Source organism: Pipistrellus kuhlii, unplaced genomic scaffold, assembly GCF_014108245.1.
Source record: "Pipistrellus kuhlii isolate mPipKuh1 unplaced genomic scaffold, mPipKuh1.p scaffold_m20_p_20, whole genome shotgun sequence".
Taxonomy (NCBI): Eukaryota; Metazoa; Chordata; class Mammalia; order Chiroptera; family Vespertilionidae; genus Pipistrellus; species Pipistrellus kuhlii.
This window is the reverse complement of record NW_023425516.1, coordinates 20,009,662-20,036,354: the sequence shown is the minus strand read 5'-3', so window position 1 is coordinate 20,036,354 and position 26,693 is coordinate 20,009,662. Positions and strand designations below refer to the sequence as shown.

General features: G+C 43.6%; 1 protein-coding gene and 1 long non-coding RNA gene across 7 annotated transcripts in view; one reads left to right on the top strand and one right to left on the bottom strand.

Moving 5' to 3' along the window:
* Positions 1–11,419: 11,419 nt before the first annotated feature.
* On the bottom strand, positions 11,420–20,890 carry LOC118725624. 3 transcript variants are annotated; one of them, XR_006742396.1, is made up of 4 exons: positions 18,470–20,890; positions 18,156–18,272; positions 11,471–17,460; positions 11,420–11,434 (listed from the first exon to the last, which is right to left on the bottom strand). It is a non-coding gene; the product is annotated as an uncharacterized LOC118725624 (long non-coding RNA). The 3 variants fall into 3 exon arrangements; XR_004990060.2 differs by lacking the exon at positions 11,420–11,434 and having other exon boundaries at positions 11,503–15,055; positions 16,813–17,460; positions 18,470–20,883; XR_004990059.2 differs by lacking the exon at positions 11,420–11,434 and having other exon boundaries at positions 11,503–15,055; positions 16,828–17,460; positions 18,470–20,883.
* A 198-nt stretch (positions 20,891–21,088) lies between these two features.
* MORC2 (MORC family CW-type zinc finger 2) overlaps positions 21,089–26,693 on the top strand; it is a 28,331-nt gene continuing 22,726 nt past the window's right edge. For all 4 annotated transcript variants that reach the window (XM_036449609.2, XM_036449607.2, XM_036449608.2 and 1 more), the window contains exon 1: positions 21,089–22,297. In XM_036449609.2, coding sequence (XP_036305502.1) covers positions 22,230–22,297 — 68 coding nt within the window. In that variant the 5' untranslated portion in view covers positions 21,089–22,229. The remainder of the gene's footprint in view (positions 22,298–26,693) is intronic.

Here is a 26,693-nt window from a genome sequence, read left to right as displayed (position 1 = left end):
CAAGGGCACATGCCCCAGTTGTGGGCTCAATCTCCAGTTGGGGGCATGCAGGAGGCAGCTGATCAATGATTCTCAACATTGATGTTTCTATCTCTTGCTCCCTCTCTCTCTTCCTCTCTGAAATATATATATTCAAGGAACAAAGAGGACTCATACTTCAGAGCATTATGCTCAATATTGACAACTCTGAAGATATGCCTGTTTTGAGTAAAGCAACAAACTTAAGCTAGCTTTTGTTTATCAAAGATTACCCCAGATCATGTGAACTTGCTGTATTTCTGAGAGCACACTTAATTTATATAGTGCCAGTTTGTCTTTAAGTGAATAGAGCTCTTGACAAATTTTCCAACAAGAAAAATAACTTGAGATGATGGGCAGCTGTTCAATATTTCACCCATGCATGGTTGTTGATAGTAAGTTAAATTTATGTAAATAAGATAAAAATGTATAACAAGTTAAATTAATGGGTATTCATTGAATATCTAAAGCATTTCCAAATATCTATTTTTTCGTTCTTTAATACTTTTACAGAGAGACAAAAGATATCAGGGTCTATTGATAAACATGTTTCATGACACATTAAATTTTTTTTACTATGTAGGTTTCCTAGTCTGCTAGGATGCTATAACATATAATTAGCATTTTACATTTGCCTGCTTCCTAGTTTTTACTAGAAAGCAAAATTTATAAATAATTTTTAAAAGAAGAAGAGCTGAGATGAGAGAACATATGGTTATCCAGTCCTCTGCCAACGTTGGTGCAGGCAGACCAAGGTGGAAAAGCAGGATGGTAAGTTAGAGACGTTAGCCAAGTTAGGAAGGCAGGGGCACATGCCTGGGTTGCAGGCTCCATCCCCAGTAGAGGGCGTGCAGGAGGCACTGGATCCATGATTCTCATCATTGATGTCTCCATCTTCCTCTTTCTTCCTCTCTGAAATAAATAAAACATATATATATTAAAAAAAAAGAATATAACTCATGAACAGACAGATGGGTGAGATGTGGGACAAGGCCCAGAGCTTCCATGCCTTCTGAGGGTGCCACTCTTCCCACAGTTCCATGTACTAGCTACCCTCCTAGACGCTCTCCAACCCCTATCCTTTAGGGGTTTTATGGCGCGTCATTCCTTGGGTAGGATTGATCAAATCATTGGCCATTGGTGATTGGACTCCACATCCAGCCCCTCTCCCCTTCCTGGATTGAACATTCCAACCTTCTTATCACGGGGTTGATTCCCTTGGAACCAGCCCCCGCGCTTAGCTTACTTGGGGGCTTTCCAAAAGTCACCTGTTAAACACAACCAAGGACACGTCTTATCCTCTCATCGCTTGGGAAATCCCAAGGGCCCTCGGAGCTCTGAGCCTGAACGGTGCTGAGCACCAAATAGATAATTCGGATTATAAATCACAGCAGCATGCCGGGTATTCACTGCTTCCTTTATGGTCTGGTAGTTTTGTGTTTCCCGCTTGGAATTGTGGTGGAGGAAGCAACTCTGTGGTTTCCTTCAGACGATCTAATACTTAAATCTGCATGAGACGGATTAGAGTAACAAGATAAAATAACATAGACACATGGGAACCCTACCTACACGAGAGGTTCAGAGACAGAAAGTTAAAAGGGGTCTAGGTGACCTTCTGAGCTGGAGAGGGGATAAGGTGCACTGGGGCTGAAGAGGGGTGAAAGGTCACCTGCAGAACCAGTAGAAGAGCAAACCTAAGTCCCACAGATAGTCCTAAGCGGTGAGCTCTGGTCATCACGCTCACTGTGACGGACAAGGCCCTGCAGTCATGTTCTGGAAGAGAGAGAAGCTTCTGGTGAGCTCCCAGCATGTCAGCCGCCTTGCACTCAACATCCAAACCACATAGAACCCTATGTGGGTTAAGCTTTACATAGAACAGCCTGCCGCCGGCATCTGTGAAGTGACGTGTTCATCCTCCTAGGATTTCTGGGCCACGTTTCTGTCTTTATGGAGGGAAGCCATGTCTTACGTGGTGTGAGGTGATGGCTCATAATGCAAAATTTTATTGTTGTCAAAATTACATATATATATATATATATATATATATATATATATATATATATTCATTCCTCTTGCTTTTAAGAAGTCCATCCAGTTCTCCTACATCAGGAAATAGATTGCTGCTGCTGCTTTTTTTTTTTTTTTTAATAAAGAATCAGTATGCATATACACATCTCTCTCTCTCCCCCCTTTCCCCTCTCTCCCTCTCTTTTCCTCAAGCCCTTTGAGTTATATTTTTATAATTTAAACCACACACACACACACACACACACACACACACACAAATGAGAACATTTTTTTTATTTGCTCTCCTTAATATTCTTCCAAGTCCCTTCACATAAGCCTACCTACATCTGTCCCCAAGCCCCTGTTCTGGGGAACCGTAATTTCACTTTTCTATTCCCTCCTTGACAGACATCTCAGTGGTCATGGTTATTCTTTTACACATATATTTGGATTTCTTTTATAAAATAACTTTTTTTTATGGCTTAAAAAGAGTGCATATTTGTGGTTAGATTTTTAAAGAAAATTACAGAGAGCATAATGTTTTTTTTATTTTCATAAAAATGAAAAGAAAAAAAATCATCCTTAATTGCTTTTAATATATTTTAAAATATTTTTATTGATTTTTAGAGAAAGAAGAAGGGAGAGAGAGAGAGAGAGACAAACATGGAGTCTGAAACCTGGGCGTTTGCCCTGACCGGGACTCGAACCCGCAACCTTTCGTTGCCCTGGATGACACCCGGCAACTGAGCCCACACAAGCCAGGGCCCTTTTCATTTTTTAAATCTTTAATTCCATCATCATGACCTATTTAGCCAATTTTTCAAAATAAAATATTTATTTTACTAGAATTTAATAGAAGAAAAAGAGCTGAAGTGACTTTCGTCTCCCTTCACCCCGAAAGTCTTCTATATTTAAAAAGAGAATGCGAAATGGTAAGGAGAAAGGAACATTGTGGGTCTTGGTTAAACTTTGTTTTTCTTAATACCCTGTTTCCCCGAAAATAAGACAGTGTCTTATATTAATTTTTGCTCCCAAAGATGCGCTAGGTCTTATTTTCAGGGGATGTCTTATTTTTCCATGAAGAAGAATACGGTACACATTTATTGTTAAATGAAAAGAAAGGAAATTTATTATCTGTATACGGTACGGCCGTACGGTAGTTGTCAACACAAACCAGACAAACTGTGAATCCTACAGTATCAAGAATTTACTCATTTATTCAATGACAATCATGTCATCATCTTCTGGAACATCATCATAACAATCCAGTTCCTGAATTTCCTGGTGAATTTCTTGTGACTCCATTTCTTTCAGAATCAGTGGACCGAATCTCTCATGTTTAGCAATAGCACTGTCTTTAAATGAGTACTTCTTGTCAAGGAAGCCTGCTCGCAGTGCATTTGCAATGCAACTGTCACTGATTTTCTCCCATGAATTCTTCACCCAAGTCACAACTTCTTGCAGTTTAGGTTTCACAAAGTTTCTGAGACAGAGCCTAGTGGGGGCCTTATTTTTGGGGGGATGCCTTATATTTCACTCAGAAGGAAACCTATAAATAGGTCTTATTTTTGAAGGATGTCTTATTTTCGGGGAAACACGGTAGGTACAGCTTTACAAATCCATGGAATGAAATGTTGTCACCTGCCAAATGAAAACCAGAAGACAACTAAGAGGGCTAAATAGACCATAACACTAGCATACACAGCTTTAAAAGGTATTGAAAGGAACAAAGCTTAAACCCACGAGAAGAAAGTAATGGAGAAAGGCTGATCTCCAAGAAAATATCCAATAAAAGTGACAAATTGCTTATGGAGGGAGGTAAGGGGGAGACACTTCCATCTGCAATGTATTATAAGCCCTTCAAAATTAACCATGAGCTCAGAATATTAATCTAACTTCTCCCTCAACATTTTTGTTCAATAGGGGTTGGGCAGAGAATTGGAGGGGGTGTCTGATTGGCCCAACATGAGGTCCAGTATGTTGCTGTGATGGTACTTTGGGAAGACTACGTCCATAAACGCATCCATACTCCTCTCTTTTTTTTTCTTCTTTTTTTCTTTTAAAATATATTTTATTGATTTTGTACAGAGAGGAAGGGAGAGAGATAGCAAGTTAGAAACATTGATGAGAGAGAGTCATCGATCAGCTGCCTCTTGCACACCCCCTACTGGGGATGTGCCCGCAACCAAGGTACATGCCCTTCACCGGAATCGAACCCGGGACCCTTCGGTCCCCAAGCCGACGCTCTATCCACTGAGCTAAACTGGTTTCGGCCATACTCCTCTCTTTAAGAGCTTAGCGCTGAGTGGTTTGGTTCAGTGGATGGAGCATCAGTCTGTGGGCTCAAGGGTCCCAGGTTTGATTCTGGTCAAGGTCATGTACCTTGGTTATGGGCACATCCCCAGTAAGGGGCCTGCAGGAGGCAGCTGATCGATGTTTCTCTTTCATCGATGTTTCTCTCTATCCTTCTCCTTTCCTCTCTGTAAAGAATCAATAAAATATATTAAAAAAATAAAAATAAAAAAAAGAGATAGAGCTTAATTGCCCTCCCTTGAATGTGTGTTAGACTTAATGACCCGCCATATATATATGGTTGATTTCAGAGAGGAAGAGAGAGAGAAACATCAGTGATGCGAGATGCCTCCTGTAGGCCCCACACTGAGAATAGAGCCCGCAACCCAAGCCGGTGCCCGGACCAGGAATTGAACCGGGACCTCCTGGTTCATAGGTTGACCCTCAACCACTGAGCCACACCAGCTGGGCTGATCACCCCTCTTGATTTAGGAGGCGGCTGTGGCTTACAGGAACTAAACTCTGACAACAATTTAAAGCAGTGATTGCCAACCGGTGGTTTGCAGCTCACCGATGGTCCATGAGGTCCGAAAGGTTGGCGACCGCCGAGTTAAAGGATAACAGCTTTGGAAATCCAGCTGCTCAGCTACGATACTTTGAGGAGGAGTTTGGAGGGGGAAAGTTTTCCGGGGGATGACAGGCTGCTCTGGCCTCGGTATGCCCTCCCCTGCCTGGCCTCAGTTTCCTCTGTGTGAGTTTCCCTTGCCAAAAGCCCATCCTGGGAAAAACCCAAGGTCAGCAAATGTAGGGTCTGGCAACATCCCAGAATGCCAGCAACACGTTCACCCCTTCAAATTCTTCAGAAAATGTGGGCTGACACGTGAAGAGGGCAAGTTACAAAACAGCGTGTCCAGAACATGGCGTGTGGGGCACAGAGCGTTCTCTGCGGGTAACTTTAGCCTCTGTGCAGCACCACGTCGGGGAAGGCTATCTGCCAAAGTGTTATCTGCGGTTATCTGAGCGGGGGAAGGGAGAGGTGGAGAGCAACATTATTCCTGGTAAATTTGTTTAATTTTCCTTCTGGTGTGCCTCCACATTTTCTACACTGAACATCTGTTACTTTTCATAATTAAGAAATTAAAACATCTTTTGTTCATCCTCACCCAAGGATATTTTCAGAGAGAATAGAAGTGAGAGGGAGAGACGGAGAGAAACATCAACGTGAGAGAAACTTATCTATTGGTTGCCTCGTCCTGCACACGCCTCAACCACCCCAGCCTGGGAGGAGCCCGCAACCAAGGTGCATGCCCTTGAACAGAATCGAACCTGGGCAGGCCGGTGCTCTGTCCACTGAGCCACACCGGCCAGGGCAAGAAATTAAAACATTTTATGAAAGGCAATTTGGCACAGGCCCTTTGTCATGCTCGGTGAAGTATACACAACTGGCTTCTAGGTTGAAGTAAAAAAGAGAGTCGTCATCCATGCAGTCTTGTTAGCAGAGCATGTGGGGCTTTCTGATGTGCTAGTTTTCCATTGTTTTGCAACAAATGACCACTGACCTAGTGGCTTCGAGCAGCAGACATTATCCCACGGTTCCTGCGGGTTGTGAGCACAGGCATGGCTTAAACTGAGTCCTCCTCTCAGGGACTCACAAGGCTATACCGTCAAGGGGTTAGCCAGGTTGTGTTCTCATCTGGAGGCACGATTGGGGAAGAACCAGTTTCCAAGGTCATGCGGGTTGTTGGCAGAATCCAGTGCTTGTGGCTGTAGGACTGAGGGCCCGGCTTTTTTCCGACCTTTGTTCGGAAGCCACCCTCAGCTCTTGGCAGCCACTCACAGTTCCTTGCCACGTGCGCTTTCCCAACATGGCCACCTCAACAAACCATCAAGGGGAACCTCTAGAGCCAGTTTTCGAGCAAGATGGAGTCTTACATAATTAATATACTATAATGACAGTGTACCATCCCATCACCTTTGCTAGATGCTATCGGTTAGAAGCAAATCACGTGTCTCACCTCGGGATGAAGTCCAACTTGAGGAAAAGGTGTTACACAAAGGTGTGATGGACTCGATGTATGTGCCCCCCACCCCTGAATGCATGTTGAAGCCCTAACTTCTAGTATGGCTGTATTTGAAGGGAGGACTCTAAGGAAGTAATTAAGGCTGAATGAGGTCATGAAGATGGGGCTCTGATCAGATAGGAATTAGTGTCCTTATAAAAGTAAAGATCAGAGAGATCACTCTTTCTCTCTCCCCTCACATATGCACCGAGGAAAGGCCATAGAAGGTAGCCATCTGCAAGTCAGGAAGAGAGCCCTCAGGAGCCAGATGGACGGACCATTTTGATCTCAGACTTCCAGGCTCCAGAACTGTGAAGGGTTAAATTGGTGGTGTTTGAGCTCCCCCAGTCTGTGTATTCTGTTATGGAAGCCCGAGCTCAGATAAGTGTGGATTCCAGGAGCCACTGATCCTTGGTAGGGGCACCTTAGAATCTGTCTTCCACACTTCATATTGTGAGGTTGGCCGGAATTCCACATAGACATTCCACATAGAAATTCCAGAGGTGTCTAGGTAACGTGGAATATTAAACAAATGCCGATTCTCCCCAGAGATTTTCATTCTGTCAGCCGGCGTGGGGCCTGGGAAGTCTCAATGAATTTTCCTGAGATGATTCCAGCGTTGGAGCAGGTGGACCACACGGGAGGGCTTAGAGTCCAGCAGCTTCAAATTCCAACAGCCTCTTAGCTCTAAGACCTGAGATCAGTGACTCCTCCTGCCAGCCAAAGTTTCTTCATCTGATGCAACATGGCGGCTTATTTAAAGAAAATGAAAAACACCGCCTAGTGGCAGCGGCTCCTCTCCCCAGCCCGACCCCAGCAGAAGGAGACCGGAACAGCTGCCTCACATCCCCATCCCCCTGCCCTTAGCGTTTGGTGTTTCAAGGCCATGGAAACATTTGAAATCAGAAAGGGACTTAGGAGATATTTAAGTGACCTGGGTCTTGCTTATCCTTATGCATCTTTTGGGGGAATTGGTGTGTGTGTGTGTGTGTGTGTGTGTGTGTGTGTGTGTGCTGAAATATACCACTGAGGGCTGGAGAGAGAGAGGGTCCAGGTGTAGATCTGAGGTCAGGTCAGATCTGAGGCAAGGGTCAATGTCCCTGACAGCATTACAAAAAAGCAGCCCTTGGCCATGCTGTCCATGAGCAGGCGGGTCAGCCTCCATGTGGTGACCATCACGGGAGTGACTCTGTTTTCTGGAGTCACAGAGTCCATGTTTGGGCATGTTGACTTCAGGGCAGTATTAAATGACCTGTAAAGTATGGGATACTTAAGGCTATGGAATGAAATTCACACCAGAAATGTGTCAAATGATGCATGTAAATCGCAGAGCACAGTGTCTGATGAGAAACATCGATCAGCTGCCTCCTGCATACCTCCTACTGGGGATGTGCCTGCAACCAAGGTGCATGCCCTTGACCGGAATCAAACCTGGGACCTTTCAGGCCGTAGACTGAGGCTCTATCCACTGAGCCAAACAGGTTTCAGTGAGTCTTGATCTATCTTGATCACCTTCCTCCCTATGAGATTTTACAAGGTAGGGGAAAGAGAAGGTGGACGCTATAAAGTTTGAAAAAGGAGGAGTCAGAGCTGGAGAGAGGTGCATGAGGACCCTCTCCTATAGACCTGGTGCCCACAGACAATGTACGAGAAAGTGGTTTCCTGTAAGGCCCATGCGTGAGGCACATGGAAGTTCGACTCAAGTTTTCTTAGTGGAAAAAAAAGAGACCTGGGAACAAGAGAAGCAAGGAACAGCAGGTTCTGCCTCTCCTTCGGCTGTTAGGTCCAAGGACAAGTACAGAAAGTGAAGCCAAGAGTATAGTTACCATAAAACTGGTCCACACGGGCAGGCCCAGGCTCTGCGCAGCGTGCTGCTAGAGCAGGGCTCTTTGCCCTAAAAGAGGAAACTGGGAGAGGTATCCAGGCAACGAGCCACCAGCCCAGCCTGAGCCCCTGTTCCCTTTTTGGGCGCCTTGGGCACGAGGAAAAAAGCAATCTATTTGGCGACATGCTAAGAACAACTTGGTATCAACTTGCTTTTTGGCCAAAGCCGTGGGTGCCTGAGGTTTCTTGAAACTTCTCTCCGTTCACTTCTGATTACCGCAGATTTTCCTGTTGTTGGAGAGGCGACCATCTCAACATGGTGGCGGGGGCTTGTGCTGGGCCGGAAGGTGCTGGGAAGAATTCCTGTAACTACTTGTTTTCTCTCTGTGACCCTCAAGGAAGTCTGATCCTCTTCCTCCACAGGCGGTTTTGTGAAGATCCCAGGAAGGCCCTGCCTCTGGGGCTGTCCCCACTCAGGGGTAGAGGTGACAGATGCGTGATTGTGTGTGTGTGTGTGTGTGTGTGGCCCTGGACTCTGATTTCATGCTTGCTTTGTCATATACTTTCCATAATTCGTGGTATAACTTCAATGGTCACATTGGAAAATGGATATTGTAAAAAAAACACAGAGAATATACTTCAGTATAATTGTGCTGGTCAGAAGAGAACCAGAAGATTTATTTATTTTTAATGTTAATCCATAGTGCACTTACTACGAGTGATGTGTTCTGAAGATGAGATGTAAGTTGAATGCCATTTTTTAAAAGTATATTTTTATTGATTTCAGATAGGAAGAGAGAGGGAGAGAAACATCAGTGATGAGAGAGAATCATTGACTGGCTGCCTCCTGCATGCCTCCTACTGGGGATGGAGCCCGGAACCCTGGCCTGTGCCCTGACTGGGAATGGAACCATGACCTCCCGGTTCATAGGTCGATGCTCAACCACTGAGCTTGAATGTCATTTTAAGGACTGTCATTGTTGCCTTTTGAGCATGTCCGCAAATCTTTGTGACTGGAGTGAAGTCTGGGCTTATCGGCCCCCCATCCTATCTCCACCCCAACTCTGAAGGCTTCGAGGCTGTGATCTGTGTATGTGTACGTCGTCTTGAGTTCTGGGCCACCTAAAACAGCATCTGCATTTGAATACTTTCAATAAACTCCCTTATCCTCAACTTGAAGAAGTCTCAAGCATCTTCTGAACTGAGAAAATCAAGAACTCTTGTCCAAAGAGACCAGCCATCGAATCTTGAAATGTGACTGGATGTTTCTGCTCCGCTGCTATTGCCTCAGGAGGACAAGCATGAGCCAGGCCTCCCCAAGGCCTTCCTGTGCTTGCCCCTTGCTGAATTCCGGCTTCCGTTCACTTCCCTGACCTAATGACTAGGTCTGATTGCAGCAACTCTCCCGCCCTAAGCCTCGAAGGCCAGGCAGGCCCGGATGGCAAGCTAGGAAGAAGCCCTAAGGTCCTCTGGGATATTTGGAATTGTGTGAAAAGAAGAAACCACCTTTTGTTCTTGTTGGTGGGAAGGACCAGATTCTTAACTCTGTGACTCTCACCTGTACTTAAAAATATGTTTTGTCATGGCAAGATGGTTGCCTGCAGTGCAGGCTTACCACCTTACAGGTCCTATAGTCAGTGGGTTAAAAACAAAAGAAAAATGCCCTTTTCCGTTGTCTAAAACTCCCTGCCCGCCAGTCTCCCTGAATCAGCTGTTTGTATAGGACTGGGTTGGCTTAGATCACATACTCCTGAGCCTGAACAAGGGCCACAGGGCTCTGGTCGGTCAGTCTGGAAGGGGTGCTCACTCTGGAGCCGGGGTGTTTGCACACAGAAGTGGAAGATGGCTGGGAATTAGAGGGCAATTGGTGTGCAGTTATCAAGAGGTGGGGATGGATACTGGGGGGACACAAACAACAGATGTTGGTAGCAGTGGGGGTTCTAGGAGAATACAGGAGGGGCCCCCAGCTAATAACGCGGGGGGCCAATTTACTAATTTATGATGGGAGACAATTTATTGGAACAATATGAGGCAGAATTTTGATTGGACAAGTTTGGGGCACGGGATCTATCCTCAGCCAGGGCTACAAGGCCAGAAAACTGTAACTTAGAGTTCCATTACCACCACAGAATGGGAAGGAGTAGCAGTCCAGAGGAAAAGTGTGGCTCTCTCTCTACAAGAAAGGGAAAATGATTTGGGGGAGGCAAATAAAAAAAGTCAAGAGATGTCTACTGATACAGTACTTAAATGATGGGGAGAACCTATAGTGGATTAATAGCCAGAAAGAAAATGGAATCTTCATACCTAAAGTATGTCAAGATGCTGGTGGAAATTATGCTGCTGAAAATTCAGATACGATGTGTATGTAACGGACTTTGCAATAAAAAGGTTACTAACCTTGATTGCAATGAGATCACAGTATTCATATTTCAAAGAAAATGGGCCTTTGCCCTCTCTTAGTGTAAAAACTGTGATAAGAGGTCTTCAGAGATGAACATCAGTTGAGAACTGAAACTTTTGATGACTGAAATGAAGTTCTGATATTCTGAATACACTCGGATATTTAAAGAGAAGCGCTTGAAAAATTAAGGAACTATTACTGAGCTCAGTTTCTCAAACAAGTAAAGGTGTAGCAGCAACCTGTCAGGTTGAGTAACAGATGATGAATATGTTTATCAAAATATTCACAGAGATAAAGGGTTATTTTAAATTATTTGATGAAATAGGCTCAGTGTTAATTTGCCAAGGTCAAACAGTAAGCACTAAACTTAATTTTAAAAATGCTTTACTTTTGAATAGTTTACAAGTAACCATAGTGAAAAATATTCAGATACAGAAATGTGTCACGTTTAAAGTCTCATCTAATCTACACTGTTCAAAGAAAGCCGTTAATGGACCTTTCTATATATTATAAACAAGACAAATTTTAAAATGAGTTCATACTACACTTTTCTACCAATAGTTTTGTTTCACTTAATATGACATGGCCATTTTTCCATGTCCGTACACAGTAAGTGTAATTTGCTCTTTTTAATCCTCATCTAAGTTTTCTTAATATGGTCAAATCATGTTATTTAAGCAATCCCTTACTGGTACCATTTAGGTTTTATCCTGTATTTTTCTATCATGTAATTTTTTGCTTCTGTCTTCAGCACTGTCAGTTCCTTTTTCACCGACTTCCAGTTTGGAAAGTGATTTGACTGTAACTATGACCTGTAGTTTAATACTTGGATCTATCATTTCAATATTGATAGATAGTATTTTTGGACTCAATTTCAAGCAATAGAAACCAAACTCCAAGTAACTTAAACAAAAGGGTATTTATTGGTTCACAAAACTGAAAAATCCAGAGGATATACTAGCTTCAGGCACAGATGGATCTAGGAGCACAAACATTGTCATCAGGAATCAAGTCTCTCCGTCATTTGGCTCCGCCTTCCTCTGCACTGGCTTCATTCTCTGACTGGCTCATTATATGGTGGACCCTGCTGGTTTGAGCTTGTTCATCCTGCAAAGGCAAGCAACCTCAGTAAATAGTTTCTGAGCTTTTCCTCTTCCATGGTTCAGTCAACTCCTAGGGTTGAGTATCACTTGATCAACTTGAACCACATGACCATTCCTGAATCGAATCAATCACTATGATCAAGGAGATGAACTATGCTGATTGATCAGGTCTGAACTACAGTATGTTCACACATGAACTCTAAGGTTAGGTTGGACTGTCTAGACTCTGTGGACTGAAAATAGGGAGATACGGTTCCAAGAAACATCAGGGAGTTGTCACGAAGAGATGGAGTAAATGCTGGTCAATTAAGAGTAACTGATATCAATGATAACATCGGATATTGAAAAAGCTTAATCTCTGCTCATAAAGTTGAATTGTAACAGCTGGCATTATTCTTTCTTGGTAATAAAAGTATTCTGAAAAACACACACATCATGAGTATGTCTGTCGTCAGGAAGCTTATAACCATTTGTATGGAATAATCATGTCCAGTAACATACTCTAGATGATACAATAGAGACTCAATATAAGAGTCTGAGAGCTCACTTATCTAGTTGACATAATGCAAGACAACTAGTCTCCCAATGGAAAGTAGTTCTGTGAGGCTATTCAAGTCAGTGGTAGATGTGAAGTTCCTGGAAATCTTTTGTGTTCAAGTCTTTTGCCAAGTTGGACACTTCTCATTTCTGTGCTGTTGAATCAGATTCAACTTCTGTATTACTGCAGAAGAGAGAAATTGACAGTGCTTTTTATCTGCTATCCTCCTTCAGATCTGCTAGGAGGAGCTCCAGGTTCTGAACATGATAAAGCATATATAGGCTGAGGCTTACTCTGCACTTAAAGTATACAGCATGGAAATCCTGGTGGAGTGAGGTGCAGGTTGCTTCAGTTAAAAACTCCTTGGTGGAATCTGGTATAAGATAGACTGAGATCAGTGGTGATCTGTTCCAGGACAGCAAGTTTGATTGCAGTAATGTGTCAAAAAAAGGCAGGCAAAGGCCGAGACAGGTAAATAGATAAATAGGGTACCTTCAGCAGGGCCAATAACAAGGGTATAAGGAAGAACACGTAGTTTAATATTAAAGTCCTGTGAATTAGTTTTTACCTGGAATACTCCAGGGTTAATCCATAGTGTTTATTCTGGATACACTTTTCAGATCTTAAAATAGCCAGCCGGGTACAGCAGATTTCACTTTCCTGCTCATTTGCCCAACAAGAATTTTCAGCTCCGAAGGCTATATTCTGAATTCCCCATCTCTTGAGGTTCTGTTTAGGTGTCTATTCCTACACCTGGGAATAAGAGGGTTCATCAAGATTGGCACTACTTTCTTTGGTTATCAAAATCTCCATCTTCTGTAATTCAGCACATCTCAGGGAATCAAAGACAAGGCAAGGCCTCAGACTGGTCGAATGGTGCTGCTGGACTTAGATGAGGCATGGAGATAGTAGGTTAACAACTTGGGTTTCAATTTTAGTTTTATTTTGCTTTTTCAAACATCAATTCTTATACACAGTGTTCATTAGACTCTTGAAAGATGATCATTCTCACCTTAAGTCCCTCATTTTGACAGGAATTAAGGGAGTGACTGGCAGTGTAGATCAATGTCTTTTCCTGTACAGAAGAAAAATCTAGCTGATGTTCTGAAGGCAGTAAAAGAGGTGAGTTTGTAGATTTCTTCTTTACAAATAATAGTTGTATATACAGGCAGGATAGTCATCATTTTATTTTTGTTGATAGTAAGCAGTCTAGAGTAACTAGGCATAGGCCTAGATTAATGATTTGAAGACTACCTCATGTTCTCATAATTAGTCTAGTGGATAAGAGATACAGAAACCATTTCCAACATTTAACCAGTGCATTCATTATTAAAGTAGTTGAGGACAGCTGGCCCTTAAGTCAACTGTGCAGTAAATAAGGTTTCAGTCTACTTGTTTAACATGATTTGGTCTGAAGTTCACAAATCGAATCCTTCCTGCAGAAACAGGTAAGTTGTCTCAATGCCTGAGGAATGAAGTTGGCCACTGTGAATCTGTGTTCAAACAGTATTGAGACAGGTATAATCCCACGAACATATTCACAAGGACAAGGGACTGTGGTCTTGTGACATTAGGAAGCACAACAGGAAGCTTGAATCTACTGACAAAATCCTTAGCTGCAGGATTTGTAATTTTTTTTCAAGTCAGTCTACATTTTTAGCAAAAGATTATACACAATTTGAGATTCTCAGCAAGTGCCTACCTCAAAATATCCCTAATATCTACAGTTGATGGTACCAGACTTCAAGACCCATCTTAAAACACTCAAATGACTAGAAGAAAACTTTCCAAATAGCCACATTTTAAATCACATCAGAAAAGATGTTCACAGATGGTCTCCTGTAGATCATCAGGTCTTGCATGTAGTTAGAGCAGAGTATTTGTAATTTTAAAATATGCAAAGCAGATATGCCAATGATGGAGGAATTATTTTAGCTTATTAAATGTTATTAGCTCATTTATCCTGGAAACAGCAGTGAAAAGTAAAAACCAAGCAGTAGTATTACTGCCACTGATAGAGTCATAGTGACTTGTAGTTTGAGAATAAGATGGTAAAACCAGGTACCATTTTAGCTAACATTGCCAGAATTTGAACTCTGCTTTCAGTTTATGGTTATCCCTTGCACACGGAAGTAGAGTACCATGGTTGATGATGGGAGGTCCGATGAACAAGTTGGTCTACTATGGCCTCAATGAGGCATCAGCTTCAATACCTGGCAACTCAGGTATCTGAGGAGGATCAAGACTTCAGATTCACGTATTTCAAGTACCATCGGAGCATCTGGTGTTTGTGAAAGAAGTTGGGTTAAGGGGGTTTGTCAGTGTAGAGTGCGAATGATTTACTGTCTATACCCAAACCCAGGAATTATAGTAAGTCCATATGGGGGTACAGCATGATTAATTTAGGTCCATTTGATACACTTTTGGCCCACATAACTACTTGGAGGCAAAGTTCTTGCGCTTTTCTGAGTGTGTCCATAGTTAAGTATTCCTAAGAATGTTCAGCACCAACTGAACATGGACTGCGTTGGGTAGAGGTACAGGTTGGAATATCATTCAGGTCGAACAGGTTGTCTAGAGTACTGTTTTTCCAAATGTGTTCTGAAGAATTCTAGGTGCTGTAAAGGAGTCTCTCCTTAGGCGTCACCATGGCGACAGAGGAGGATGCTTGTGGCAGCTTTCAGGACTGCCACTCTGCTTCGTCCAGAGCAACTTCACTTTTACTTAGGGCTTCCACAGTTTCCGTTCAAAGGGCTTCACGGCCAGAGCCTTTGGAAAGCCAATCATCTAAGCATAAGTTGTTCACAAAACGCTGAAATACAAAAAATGGGTCACAGAAACCAGACACTGGGTAAGCCAAGTCTTTGGTAAGCCAAGGAGTTTTCCTATTCATTCTTCCCCTAAGGTGGGCCACATTACAGAATTATGAAATTCAACATTCAAACATTCATTTCCTGAAATTGGGCTTGTGACTATCAGAGAAAAGTCTTACATGACAATAGCACTGGGGCTTTTGCAGTCAGAATACAGCTGCGAAATGCATTCATTTCTTTGTAAATATTACCCCAAGAAGTCCATGCTAGATGACTTCTTTTTAAGCACTGAGATCTCAGTGGGCCACAATTCAGAAATTCTAATGCAATATCTCCTCATCCTCCATTTTTTCCCCACCCACTTCCTCTTTTTTCCCTTCCCAATCTTTCACCCATCTGAGATGCAATGACCTTGGACTAGGTTTGGAGCACAATGGTAGGATACAGAGAAATCTATCACTGTATGTCATAGAATCCATCCACATTTGGATGAATTAACTTTCCCCTCTCCCCCTCCCTAGTATTCCCACTAATCTTTTAGAGGTTCCTTTGACAGGAAATCAAGGTAATGGTCAAGAAAAAGAATTCTGCCTAAATCAGCTTGGCTCAGTAGATAGAGCGTCAGCCTGCGGACTGAAGGGTCCCAGGTTTGGTTCTGGTCAAGGGCATGTGCCTTGGTTGTGGGAACATCCCCAGTGGGGGCTGTGCAGGAGGCAGCTGATCGATGTTTCTTGCTGTCTCTCTCCCTTCCTCTCTGTAGAAAATTAATAAAAATATATTTTTTTAAAAAAAGAACTCTAAAAAAAATTCTGATTATGGAAACATGCCAATTCAAAGTTGTTATTGATAAGAAAAAAGGGATGTGTGTGTCAAAGATGCAGTTTGTTCCTGGGCCTCCAGGGCAATCGGTTGGCATTCAAAAAGCACTGGCTGTGCCACTCTTCAGCAGCTGCCTCATTCCATTGAAAGGAATGCTGCAAGATAACATTCTGTTTGATTCAACTTAGAACACACCAGACTAAACAGCTAAATGACAGTTGTTTTTTGCTGTAAGCCTTATGATATTCTTTAATACACTACACTGCATTATCAATGAGAGGGGACACATTTGATAGTATTTTTACCACCTTACTGGACTACAGCAGCTCTATATGTATGACATATGTTGTGTATACCAATACACATACATAAACAGCACTGCTCGAAATGGATGGTACAATTATTAGTTAGGGGGTTGATAAAAGAACCATTGATAAGATCTTAAGACTTAACAACATAAAACAGAGGCATGATTGCACAAGGATTCCCCAGTCAATAGGTCATCTTTGTGAAGACCAAAGACAGACAAAATATCTTAACAGCAGCTTTGTTTCATGTTGGTAGTGTTGTGAATGAACGTGTCTTGTTGACTGGACAATCTACCACCATAGAGTCTGCTCCTAAACCTTAGGGGTGTTTCCATGGAATTCTGGTCTAGGGCCGCTATCACGGTATTACATGTATGATATCCTGGTTGAGGGCACTTTTCTGGGGTTCCCAACCTGCCGTCGTCTTAACACTGTGCGTAGAGGCAATATTAATTCCAAGGAAAGAACTGGACCGGGAGTCAGAAGGTTTGGCCTCTACCACCTGATAACCTTTCAAATCCCATTTCCTTATTTGCAAAACAGGATTATAGTCTAGTGTGGGATTTTGATATTAACACATGTAAAAGTGCTCTGAGACTGTAAAGTGCGATAAAAACATAAGGGATTACCATTATAGGTTCTACCTGGATATCTCCAGTGGCCTTTCTTGGAATCTGATTGAAGCTTTGTGAGATGCTGGGTAAAGGATTCCTTTGTAAAATTCCTTACATTTGTGTGAAAAGTTCTAGTTCCCGAATAATCCCAAAGATGCTACGAGGACTTCACTAGGCCTTTGTTTTTATCCCAATGGGTCAGAACACCTGCTTTCTCATTCAGTAGGATACTACAGATTTGATGTGGAAAAAGATTAGTGTCCAGTGACCTGTATGGGATCCTCAACACTTCATAAACATTTGAGATTGTGGTCCAATGTTGTTAAGATGTTACCGTTCTTCAGACAATGTTGAAAACTAAGAATCCCCTGGTCCAAATTTATTGTGTCTCTCTGAAGGCTTTAACTGAAGAAACAAAATACACACTCATGGAACCAACTGAGCCTCTGTTGTGATGAAACCAGTCTCAGCTATTTGGCTTGAGGAGTGACTTCACCTAAGGGATGTGTTCAATCGGTGGTGAAGGCCAGGAGTGGAGGTGAAGGCCATATCGTGATGGCTGACTGTCCCTTGGGTCACCGTGGTCCACTGGAATGGTATCTTCTTCAGTAGCAAGGAGACAGAAATCACCACGGACAGAACTCCAGGTACCAAACCTGTAGGCTAAGCGAACAACACAAGGAAGACGGTCAGAAGGCCCAGGGACAAAACAGGTAAGATGACAAATACATGGGATTACAAACATGGGACGCGAATCCTGGAGTGGCTCTGCAGTAAGCACATCAGCTGCTGGATGTGTACCAACTCTTGATAAGGCTGACAGAGAAGCTTACAGCTGATACATGAAAAAATGAGCCTTATAATCAATTATCAGTGATGATAAGAACAAAGAGTTCTCTGGCAAAGATTGTTTCCAGACTCTTGAGAATAACCATCTTGGGAACTGTCCTTATTCTTATACTTTTGGGGAGTAATTTGATTGTCTTCAGCCTGCTGGGCAGTGGTTGGTAGGTAATAAAGAAGGCTCCACAGGAACCACAAGAATTGAATTTAGGTTTACATACTAACACAAAGGCAAAGGAGATCTTGCCCTTCTCCCTTTCCCAACTGTCTCATTCATTCTGACGACATTTCGAATGGGAGAGAATAATGTACCTAAGTAATAATGCCCCAATGCATGCACCCTTCTGAAATGCCCTATACAATATATCAATTTCTCTGTTTGAAGGCTCCTGAAATCTTTTTAAATTCAGAATTTAATAACATGAAACAAAGGAAGAAACATGGCCCACAACTAGTGATCTTTTTCCTAATTAAGAGTAACCAGGTTGTCACACAATGATTAAGCAAACACTTACTGAATGCTTACTCTGGGATAGCCTGATCTCTAAATTCCTCTATCCTATTAAAAGCTTCATTGTATGTTGTAGTATGTGTGGGCAAAGATTCGAAGACTTTTTCCAAGGGCTTGCTATCTGCAAGAAAGCAAATAAAACAAGCATGCAAGTAAATAACTACGTTTACAGGGTATCACATACAAGGATACAAGATATTGAGAAAATGGCAGAGTTTTGGCAGGTGAAGAACCAGAGGAAGACATTTCAGGGTAGAGAAGAGAGGATGAACAAAGGCGCAGAGATGGTCAAGAACAAGAATGGGAAAATGGCAATACCGTGGTTCGGTTTGGATGCAGCATCGTCAGAGTGTGCACTGAGCTCTGGCAGAAACTCAGGCCTTCAAACTCCCAGGAACAGCGCTAGTGGCACTGCTTGCGTAGTCGTCGTTGTCGCCTCTCTTCTGAAAGCGAGGTCAATAGTCCCCAAATTGAAACTATCCAGCTCCAGAGTTCCTACCACATCCTCACACACACACACCCAGGTCCCAGGTCTTGCAAATCTGGAGTCCACGCCGTGGCGACTGAAAGACCTCTGCTCCAGCGAGTGCGAAACACTGTAGTGAAACCCTCTCAAACCTCGATCCTGGACGTCGCGCGTTTTGTCACAGAATTTCAAGCTTTGAGTTCCAGATGTTTGTGTCCCTTTTTTCTGCTGAGAAAAGCATCTTCTCACCACAATCTCAAGATTCTTTAGCAGTACATCCAGGTTTTATTACAAAACACCAACACATTTCCCCCCAAATAAGTTATTTCTCTGGAAGTGAGATCGTTTGTCTCTGTCCTTTAGGTAAAGGAACAGTCAGTTGATTTTTTTCTTTCAGACATTTGGATGCAATAGCAGAACCGGGTAACATGTTAACCAGACAAAATACACTTAAACGTGTGTGTTCGTTTGCTTAGAGTTGTACCACTCCACAACACAAAAATGTTTGAAATCCAGCTGTTCAAACATTTCTATAGTGTTTGCCGGGTAATAGCCTGGAATCAGATAAAAGCAGCTGACAATGAACAAAGAAGCAAAAAATGGGCATTTGGCCACCTTAGCAACACACTTGCAAGCAAAGAGAGTACAAAGCAGTCCAGGAAAAAATAAAGTTAAGCTTGGAAAAACTTCCAAATCTACTGATTCTGAGGTTCAGCACAGGTTCGAACTCAATTGTTCAGAAAACGTTAACCTTCATTTAATAAAAATACCCCCGTAGCATCTTCAGGAATTCCTGCCTGGATCAGTCTGTTCCAGTGAGCCAGCTTTCGAAAAATCCACCTGCACCATTAATTAGCTTGACTTGGCAGCACCATAAGCCTGCTCACTACCAGCCACAGAGACCAGGGGTATAAAATAGGAGCAAGTAACAGATGGCAAACATGGTTGTGAAAAATGGGGAAGGAAAGAGTCAGAAAGGTAGGCACCAGTATAAACAGCAGCCAAGTGAATGGGCCAAAGATGAGACAGGCTTCTGGATACTAGAGAACTCATCCACCCCTCGTTTCAGCTGCTTTATACTGGATGCCGCTGTACCATATGCATTAGCCACCCTTCAGGCACCCCACGGGGAAAGGAAAGGACTCAGGAAAAAAGCCAAGCAGTGGAGTGTTGTTACCCCAATATCCATAATGCACAGAAAAGCTCACATATCCCAGGGATTCGAACAGGGGCTTCAAATTGGTTGTGGAGGATCTCAAATGACATCTGGGCCTCAATTTCCTCCCCGTGGCATTGAGAAATTGTGGTTAACTCTTTGGGGGAGGGAGGGGTGGCTTCTCCCTTTGAGAACTTGTTGGCGATGGATCCTCACTCCCCTAAAATGCACATCCCCACTACTTCCTGCCTACGATTTCGGGGAGTTTGGGGATTTCCAACTCCAATCCAAGGTTCCTTAGGTTCCAAATCGATGGATTGGGAAACTGCTTTTCTTCTTACAAATCAGGAAATTTTACAAATAATAATGATCCCTTATGTACACGGACGCTTTCTAAGTTTACAAAGCGCTTTTAACCCCACAAACACAGACAGAGGAGGAAACTGAGGCGCAGATTACAGAGGGACCTGCCTGAGGTCACCCGGCCCGCTGGTGGCTAGGCCCGGAAGCAAACCCAGCTCTTCCGACTCCGGGGCCCGCTTCCCAGCCCGGAGCTGCCGCCGGAGCCCCCGCCTCTCACTTAAGGCGGCATAAGGAGGAAAAGGCAAAGTAGGAAGCCCACCACCAACCATCCCCCGGCCCCTTCCTGTCCCTCCAACTGGGTCCTTGCAGGCCCCGAAGGGTGGCGCCAGGCCTCCAGGCCGGCCCCGGCCGCCCCCGCTTCCCCGGCCGCGCCAAGTCCCGCCGCCGCCGCCTCCCCGGGAGCGGGGCGGAGCAGCTGCCCGCCACCACCAACCACCCGGACGACTCCTCGTCGAATCGCAAACGCATAGGCCGCCGCCCGAGTTCTGCGGACGAGAAGAAAGACTCGGCGCGAGCGCCAGCGGCCACCGGGCGCGCGCCGCGGCGGCCGGGCCTGCGCCCCAAGAGCTGGATGCCAGAGCAGGAGAAAGAGCCGCCAACCGATCGCTCGATCGACCGCGCGCCCGCTCCTTCGCCCTACCAGACCGGGGAGGGGGGGAGGGCGCGCCAGGGCTTCTTCGAGTTAGGGGCCTGACTCCCCGGCGACGAGACAAGATGGCTCCTCCGGTCCGCACCGCAGCTACCGTCCCGGCTGCGTCGCTCGGCCCGCCCCCGGTACTGTTTCTTTAAATGGCGGAGAGGGTCACGAAAGCAGGAAGAGAGGCGCGCTCTGCCTCACGTGACAGGGGCGGGCCCAGCTAACAAGATCCGGTCACGTGGACGCACATCGGGCTACCAATCAGGACGCGCCGTTTTAGGGCGGGGGCGGGAGGAGCCGCGGCTCTGTGATTGGCTGAACGCGCCGCGGGGACCTCGGGGGTTCGGGGCGTCGGGGAGTGCGCGAGGGAGCCCGGTCCGTGTGCATCCAAGGCGCAGACAAAGCGGAGCCTGTGGTGGCCGCAGAGGCAGCCGTGAGGCAACCCTGAGAGCCGAGTGTCGTGGTGCTGAGTCCGGTCCTCATCTCATTCTGCGCGGCGCACGGAAGGCTCGTGTCTGGGCGGCGGCGGCGGCGGCGGACGCGGCAGACGCGGCGGCAGCACATGGTTCCAAGAGCGAGCTGCGGTTGTCGGGTTCCAATTCCGCGGGGAGGGACAAAGGCAGCCGCGAGCGCCGGGCAACGCCCCGTCGGGTGGAGCGCTTGATCCGGGCTCTGGAAGCGGGGCTCAGCCCTTCTCTGAGGAGAGGCCGAGGCCACGGTCTGAGGAGAGTGGGGGAGGGGCGTGCCCGTCTGAGGTGACGGGGCGGGCCCATTGTGAGGTGGTTTTAGCGGGTCTTTGTGAGGTAACTTGACGCGCTGCCCCTTCTGGAGACCGCGGTGCGGCTCTGAACCGCGGGAGTCCGCCCTCAGCGGTTGAGAGAGATTTCAGTTGGGAGTTCGTGAAGCTGAACTATCTTGTCGCCATACCAACCCGAACCATGCTCACCAGCCTGGGGCCTGTTTAAGGATCCTGGGATCATTTGGTGGCGAAGACATGGGCGATTGTCCGGTTTCCTAACAGAAGCTGGCACATTTCCGGAGTGGTAAGTTCCCTAGAAGAACGAGAAAGGGCTCGAAGAAGACGAAGATGGAGCAATAATAATAAATAAATAAAAACCCACCAGCTCCAGGACCATCTGCTTCAAGGTTATCCACATTTCGACTCATTGAACTCTCTCGCCACTTCACGTGAACCGCCCCCAAGACTACGGATGTAGGACGGTTCTGTTCAGAATTTTTCCGTTATAGTCTGAGAAGATTAAAAAAAAAACCGAAAAGGAGAAATCAATTGTAGGGTCAGACATCTCTGACTAGATTTTGGATAGGTTCGCAGCACACTGGTTGAAGGAGCACAGACTTAACCAAACTTTTCAGGAAGGAATCCTGGAAAACCTATTCCCTTGTAGAAGGTTGTATCTCCCAGTTAGCAGGTGCAGGCCCGAACCTCACCGCAATCATGGCTTTCACAAATTACAGCAGTCTGAATCGAGCCCAGCTAACCTTTGAATATCTGCACACAAATTCGTAAGTATCCTTGTAGATGCCGCTGTAGTCGCCGATAACTCATTTCTTGATATTCGTACGGAAATCCTTCTCCCAGGAAATTATGCTTTTGCACTTTTGGGGATGTTATCACTGGAGGAGCCTTGAGCTCTGTATGGAAGAACAGAGATCAGTGAAATATTTCTTGCTAATCCAGAAGAATATGACCCCTTATTGGATCAAAACGTATTTGTTCAAATGCAAGCTAGTTATCTGAGGTCACTAGATCGAGGTGTTTCCTAAGTGTTTGATAGGAATCCAAGAGCTGTTCTTTGGATCACCAAAAGTTGGACTATTCTAGCATATTCTATTGGGCTATAACGAGTTTTTTCTTTCTAACGAGGGGGGAAAAGAAGACACTTAAATGACAGCTTATGAGAAGAAATTAATTTTTTCCCTCCAGCAAACAGTTGGCTTTATATTCCTTGGGAAATTCGTCCCCAATCCGACATTGTTTTCATATGCTAAGCAGGAAATAGCAACTTGTTTAAACCCATGATTTAAATAGTCACTCTCCAAAGTGTGTGCAGATCTCAGAACACATGGTGTTTGAGGTTCTGGGATTCACGAAGAAATTGCCATCACTCCAAATTGGACTGGAATGTTTCAGGGTTAATCCTTATGTTCACTCTCTTGGAAGTATTCCTTTGGGCTCATAACTATTTTTTGTTTTAATAAGCTAATTTTCACTCGAGATAAAGGTAAGTATTCTAACATTTTAGTATGTGGAGAGGTGATGAACAGCTAAAGGATGGCCCAGAGATCTGAAGAATCACCTTCAGGGCAGAGACTATAGACTGCAGTTATCCAATAATAGTATAACTTTATCTTTTTATAGGAGGCTTTAGAAATAAAAACAAAACCCTAAATTCCAGAGTCGTCTTTGTGATCATGTCTGTAAATTGTTTTGCTTGCTATTTTTCCTATCAAGGACATTTTTCTAAGTGAAGTAAATTGTCAAACTATGAGAACTTGGTTTTATTTAGGAAGCTTATTGAACTAGAGTGTTTTAGAGTAGAATTCTTATGGTGAATTGAAATCCTGTTAGGTAAGATTGCTGACTAGTTTACAACATGGCCTTGGGCAAAACCCTTGCTTCCTTTGTGTTTGAACTGTCACTTTCGGAACCAGCAGTTGAAGACCTCTAGACGTTCACAGATGATCGGGTTTTGCAGTGAGGGGCCAGATTTGGAATAGCAGACTATTTGATAATCTTGGAAGAACATGAATGGGACTTCTAAACTGGGTTCTTGTTCGAGCTTCCCCAGACTTTATTTGATTATAAAATAAGTTTAAACATGGCTGAAAGTAATCTTTATAGCAACACTGCTGGGGATTATTCCTATTTTGCATTTGAGGAAACTGAGGCTCAAAGAGATTAAGTTACACACCGAAGGTTACACAGCTGCTAAGTGGCAGAATTAAGGCACTAAGATTTATCTGGCAACAGTGGTTAGTGCTTTCAACCATTAGGTAGCACTGGCTCTAGTCATTTTTACCATTTCAAAAAATATATATTTTTATTGATTTCAGAGAGGAAAGGAGGAGAGAAACATCAATGTGAGAGAATCATTGATTGGCTGTCCCCTGCACGCCCACCACTAGGGACTGAGTCCACAACCCAGGCATGTGCCCTTGACTGGAATCAAACCTGGCCCTTCCGTCCACAGGCCATCGCTCTATCCACTGAGCCAAAGGGCTAGGGCCAGTTTTACCTTTAAGGGCTTCTTTTCTTATCTACATAGGAAAGGGTTTACTTCTCACTTTGAAAGTCTTCATTTTTATCTCAGAGCCTCTAATTTGGAGATTCTGGGATATTTGTCTCTGCTTGTTTTGCTATATTATAACTTAATAACAATAACATTAGGTGGACAGAGCCAAAGCAAAGAATTGAACCTCAGTTAAATCACCAAATCGATATTGGAGAATTTTCTGTGAATTTGATTTACCAGTGTCGAACTGGAACCACCTGCTTGCGTGGACATTTGAGGGTTGGATGTATCATTTTGGAAGCTCTGGGATATCTGGATTACATTGAATTTGTCTACTTTTGAATATGTCCACTTGTGCCAGAAGAAAATATGAACCTAGAACAAGATAAGTTTCTGGTTTGTAATTCATTTCAAGAGATTTCTTTAATGTGCTGACCTGACTGGAAGTTCACTTCTAGAGGAAACAAAATTTTTAAAGTAAAAATTATTTTATAGCCGAAACGGGTTTGACTCAGTGGATAGAGCGTCGGCTTGGGGACTGAAGGGTCCCGGGTTCGATTCCGGTCAAGGGCATGTACCTTGGTTGCGGGCATATCCCCAGTAGGGGGTGTGCAAGAGGCAGCTGATCGATGACTCTCTCTCATCGATGTTTCTAACTCTCTATCTCTCTCCCTTCCTCTCTGTACAAAATCAATAAGATATATTAAAAAATATATATATATATTATAGTTTGATAGAGAGAAACAGACACAGATATCGATTTGTTCCACTTATTTTATGCATTCATTGGTTGCTTTCTTGTATATGGTCTGACTGGGGATGGAACCCACAACCTTGGCATATTGGGACAAAATTCTAACCAACTGAGCTAGCTACCTGGCCAGAGCCTTAAATTTTCTTAATCTGTGACTTGATGTGTGTGTGTGTGTGTGTTTTAAATATATATTTATTGCTTTCCGAGAGGAAGGGGAAGAGAGAGAGAAACATCAATGATGAGAGAGAATCATTGATTGGCTGCCTCCTGCAACCCCAACTGGGGATTGAGCCCTCAACCCAGGCATGTGTCTTTACTGGGCATGTGTCCTAACCGTGACCTTCAGGTTCATAAGCCAATGCTCAACCACTGAGTCAAACTGACCAGCCTTGATACTCGTTTTTTAAATTTTTTTTTTAAAGGCAACAAGGGCCTTGATAATCTTAATGGTAGATGTATCTCCTGTGTTAAGTGGTGCAGTGTCACCTTCAGATAGGGCAAAATTTGTCCTGTATCGTCTTTTTTGTTTTGTTATAATGTTTAAAAGATCTTTTGAAGAAGTTCCCTGACATCTACAATACAGCCATATTGTGAAATATGAAATGGCCCTTTCCTTACCTCCTATTTAATGTAGATTTGCAAGCCGAACCCAAACTAGAAAGATGGAAAGTCATTGTGATGCAGTGGAAAGATCACGGGCTTGAGAGCTTGCCAAGTCTGGATTTGATTGCTTCTTGGCTGTGTCCTTGGGCAGAGGCCAAATTCACTGAGTCTTCATCTGTAAAATGGAACTAGTTTGACAGTATTTCTGAGTATTATGTAATGTTTATAATTCATACATGAAACATGGTAAACATTGAATAGATCAGTGGTTCTCAACCTTTCTAATGACCCTTTAATACAGTTCCTCCTGTTGTGACCCTCAACCATCAAATTGTTTTCTTTGCTACTTCATAACTAATTTTGCTTCTGTTATGAATCGTAATGTAGATATGCGTGTTTTCTGATGATCTCACGTGACCCTGCTAGCAGTTCTCAACCTGTGGTTCGCTGTAGAGCCTGAGACCATCGGCATTAGAAAGATTGAGAACCACTGGATTAGATGGTGATGATTATTCTATTTATAGTAGTTTATATAATCCCAAAGTTATTAAGTATGGTAGCAATTTGCTGTTTGGTGCTAGTCATTAAGCAAATAAGTTTTTAGTGAATTTTGGACCATCTGTTAAAGATAGTAAGCATCTGTCTTGATTTTTAATTTTTAATTTTATTTTTTTTTGTCTACGCTAACTAATGGTTATTCTTTGGTTACATTAGCATGAAGGTTTAAGCAGGCATGGGAAATTCTTAGGAAACATGAAAGTCTTAGGATAATTTCTTTGAATACTGGATATTGCTATTATGAGATAACAGGTTTTTTAGATAAAAGGAGTTTCATGCTGTTACTGCTCTCTTTGGTGATGGGTTTTGTGACTGATAGTAAAAAGTTACTGAACAGTCTAGATGTACTGGTGGTAGTGATGGTCCTTTGGTGTTAGATGCAAAGCTTAAGTCACTCTTTGCAGTACCGCTAAGTGGTCTGATAGAGCAGAATGCTTAAGATGCCTGCTTTCTATGTTCCTGTTGGCACATTTAATGACTTTTTATCTTGGCGATATGATATTTTTGGGTTGTTCTATGTATATTGGAAGTGAATATAAAGTAAACTGCCAATTCTATAGACAAAATTTCTTATGCATAATGCTGTGAAATGTATAGTTCTTACTCTAAATATATTAAAGCAATATGAAAGTAAAATGGTTGCTCTAGAATTTCTCTAGATTATTTTTTTTATTAGGGCAATTAACTATTGTAAACACATCCAAGTATTTATATAGTTTAAATGCAGAATGAATATGAGTACGGAGACCAT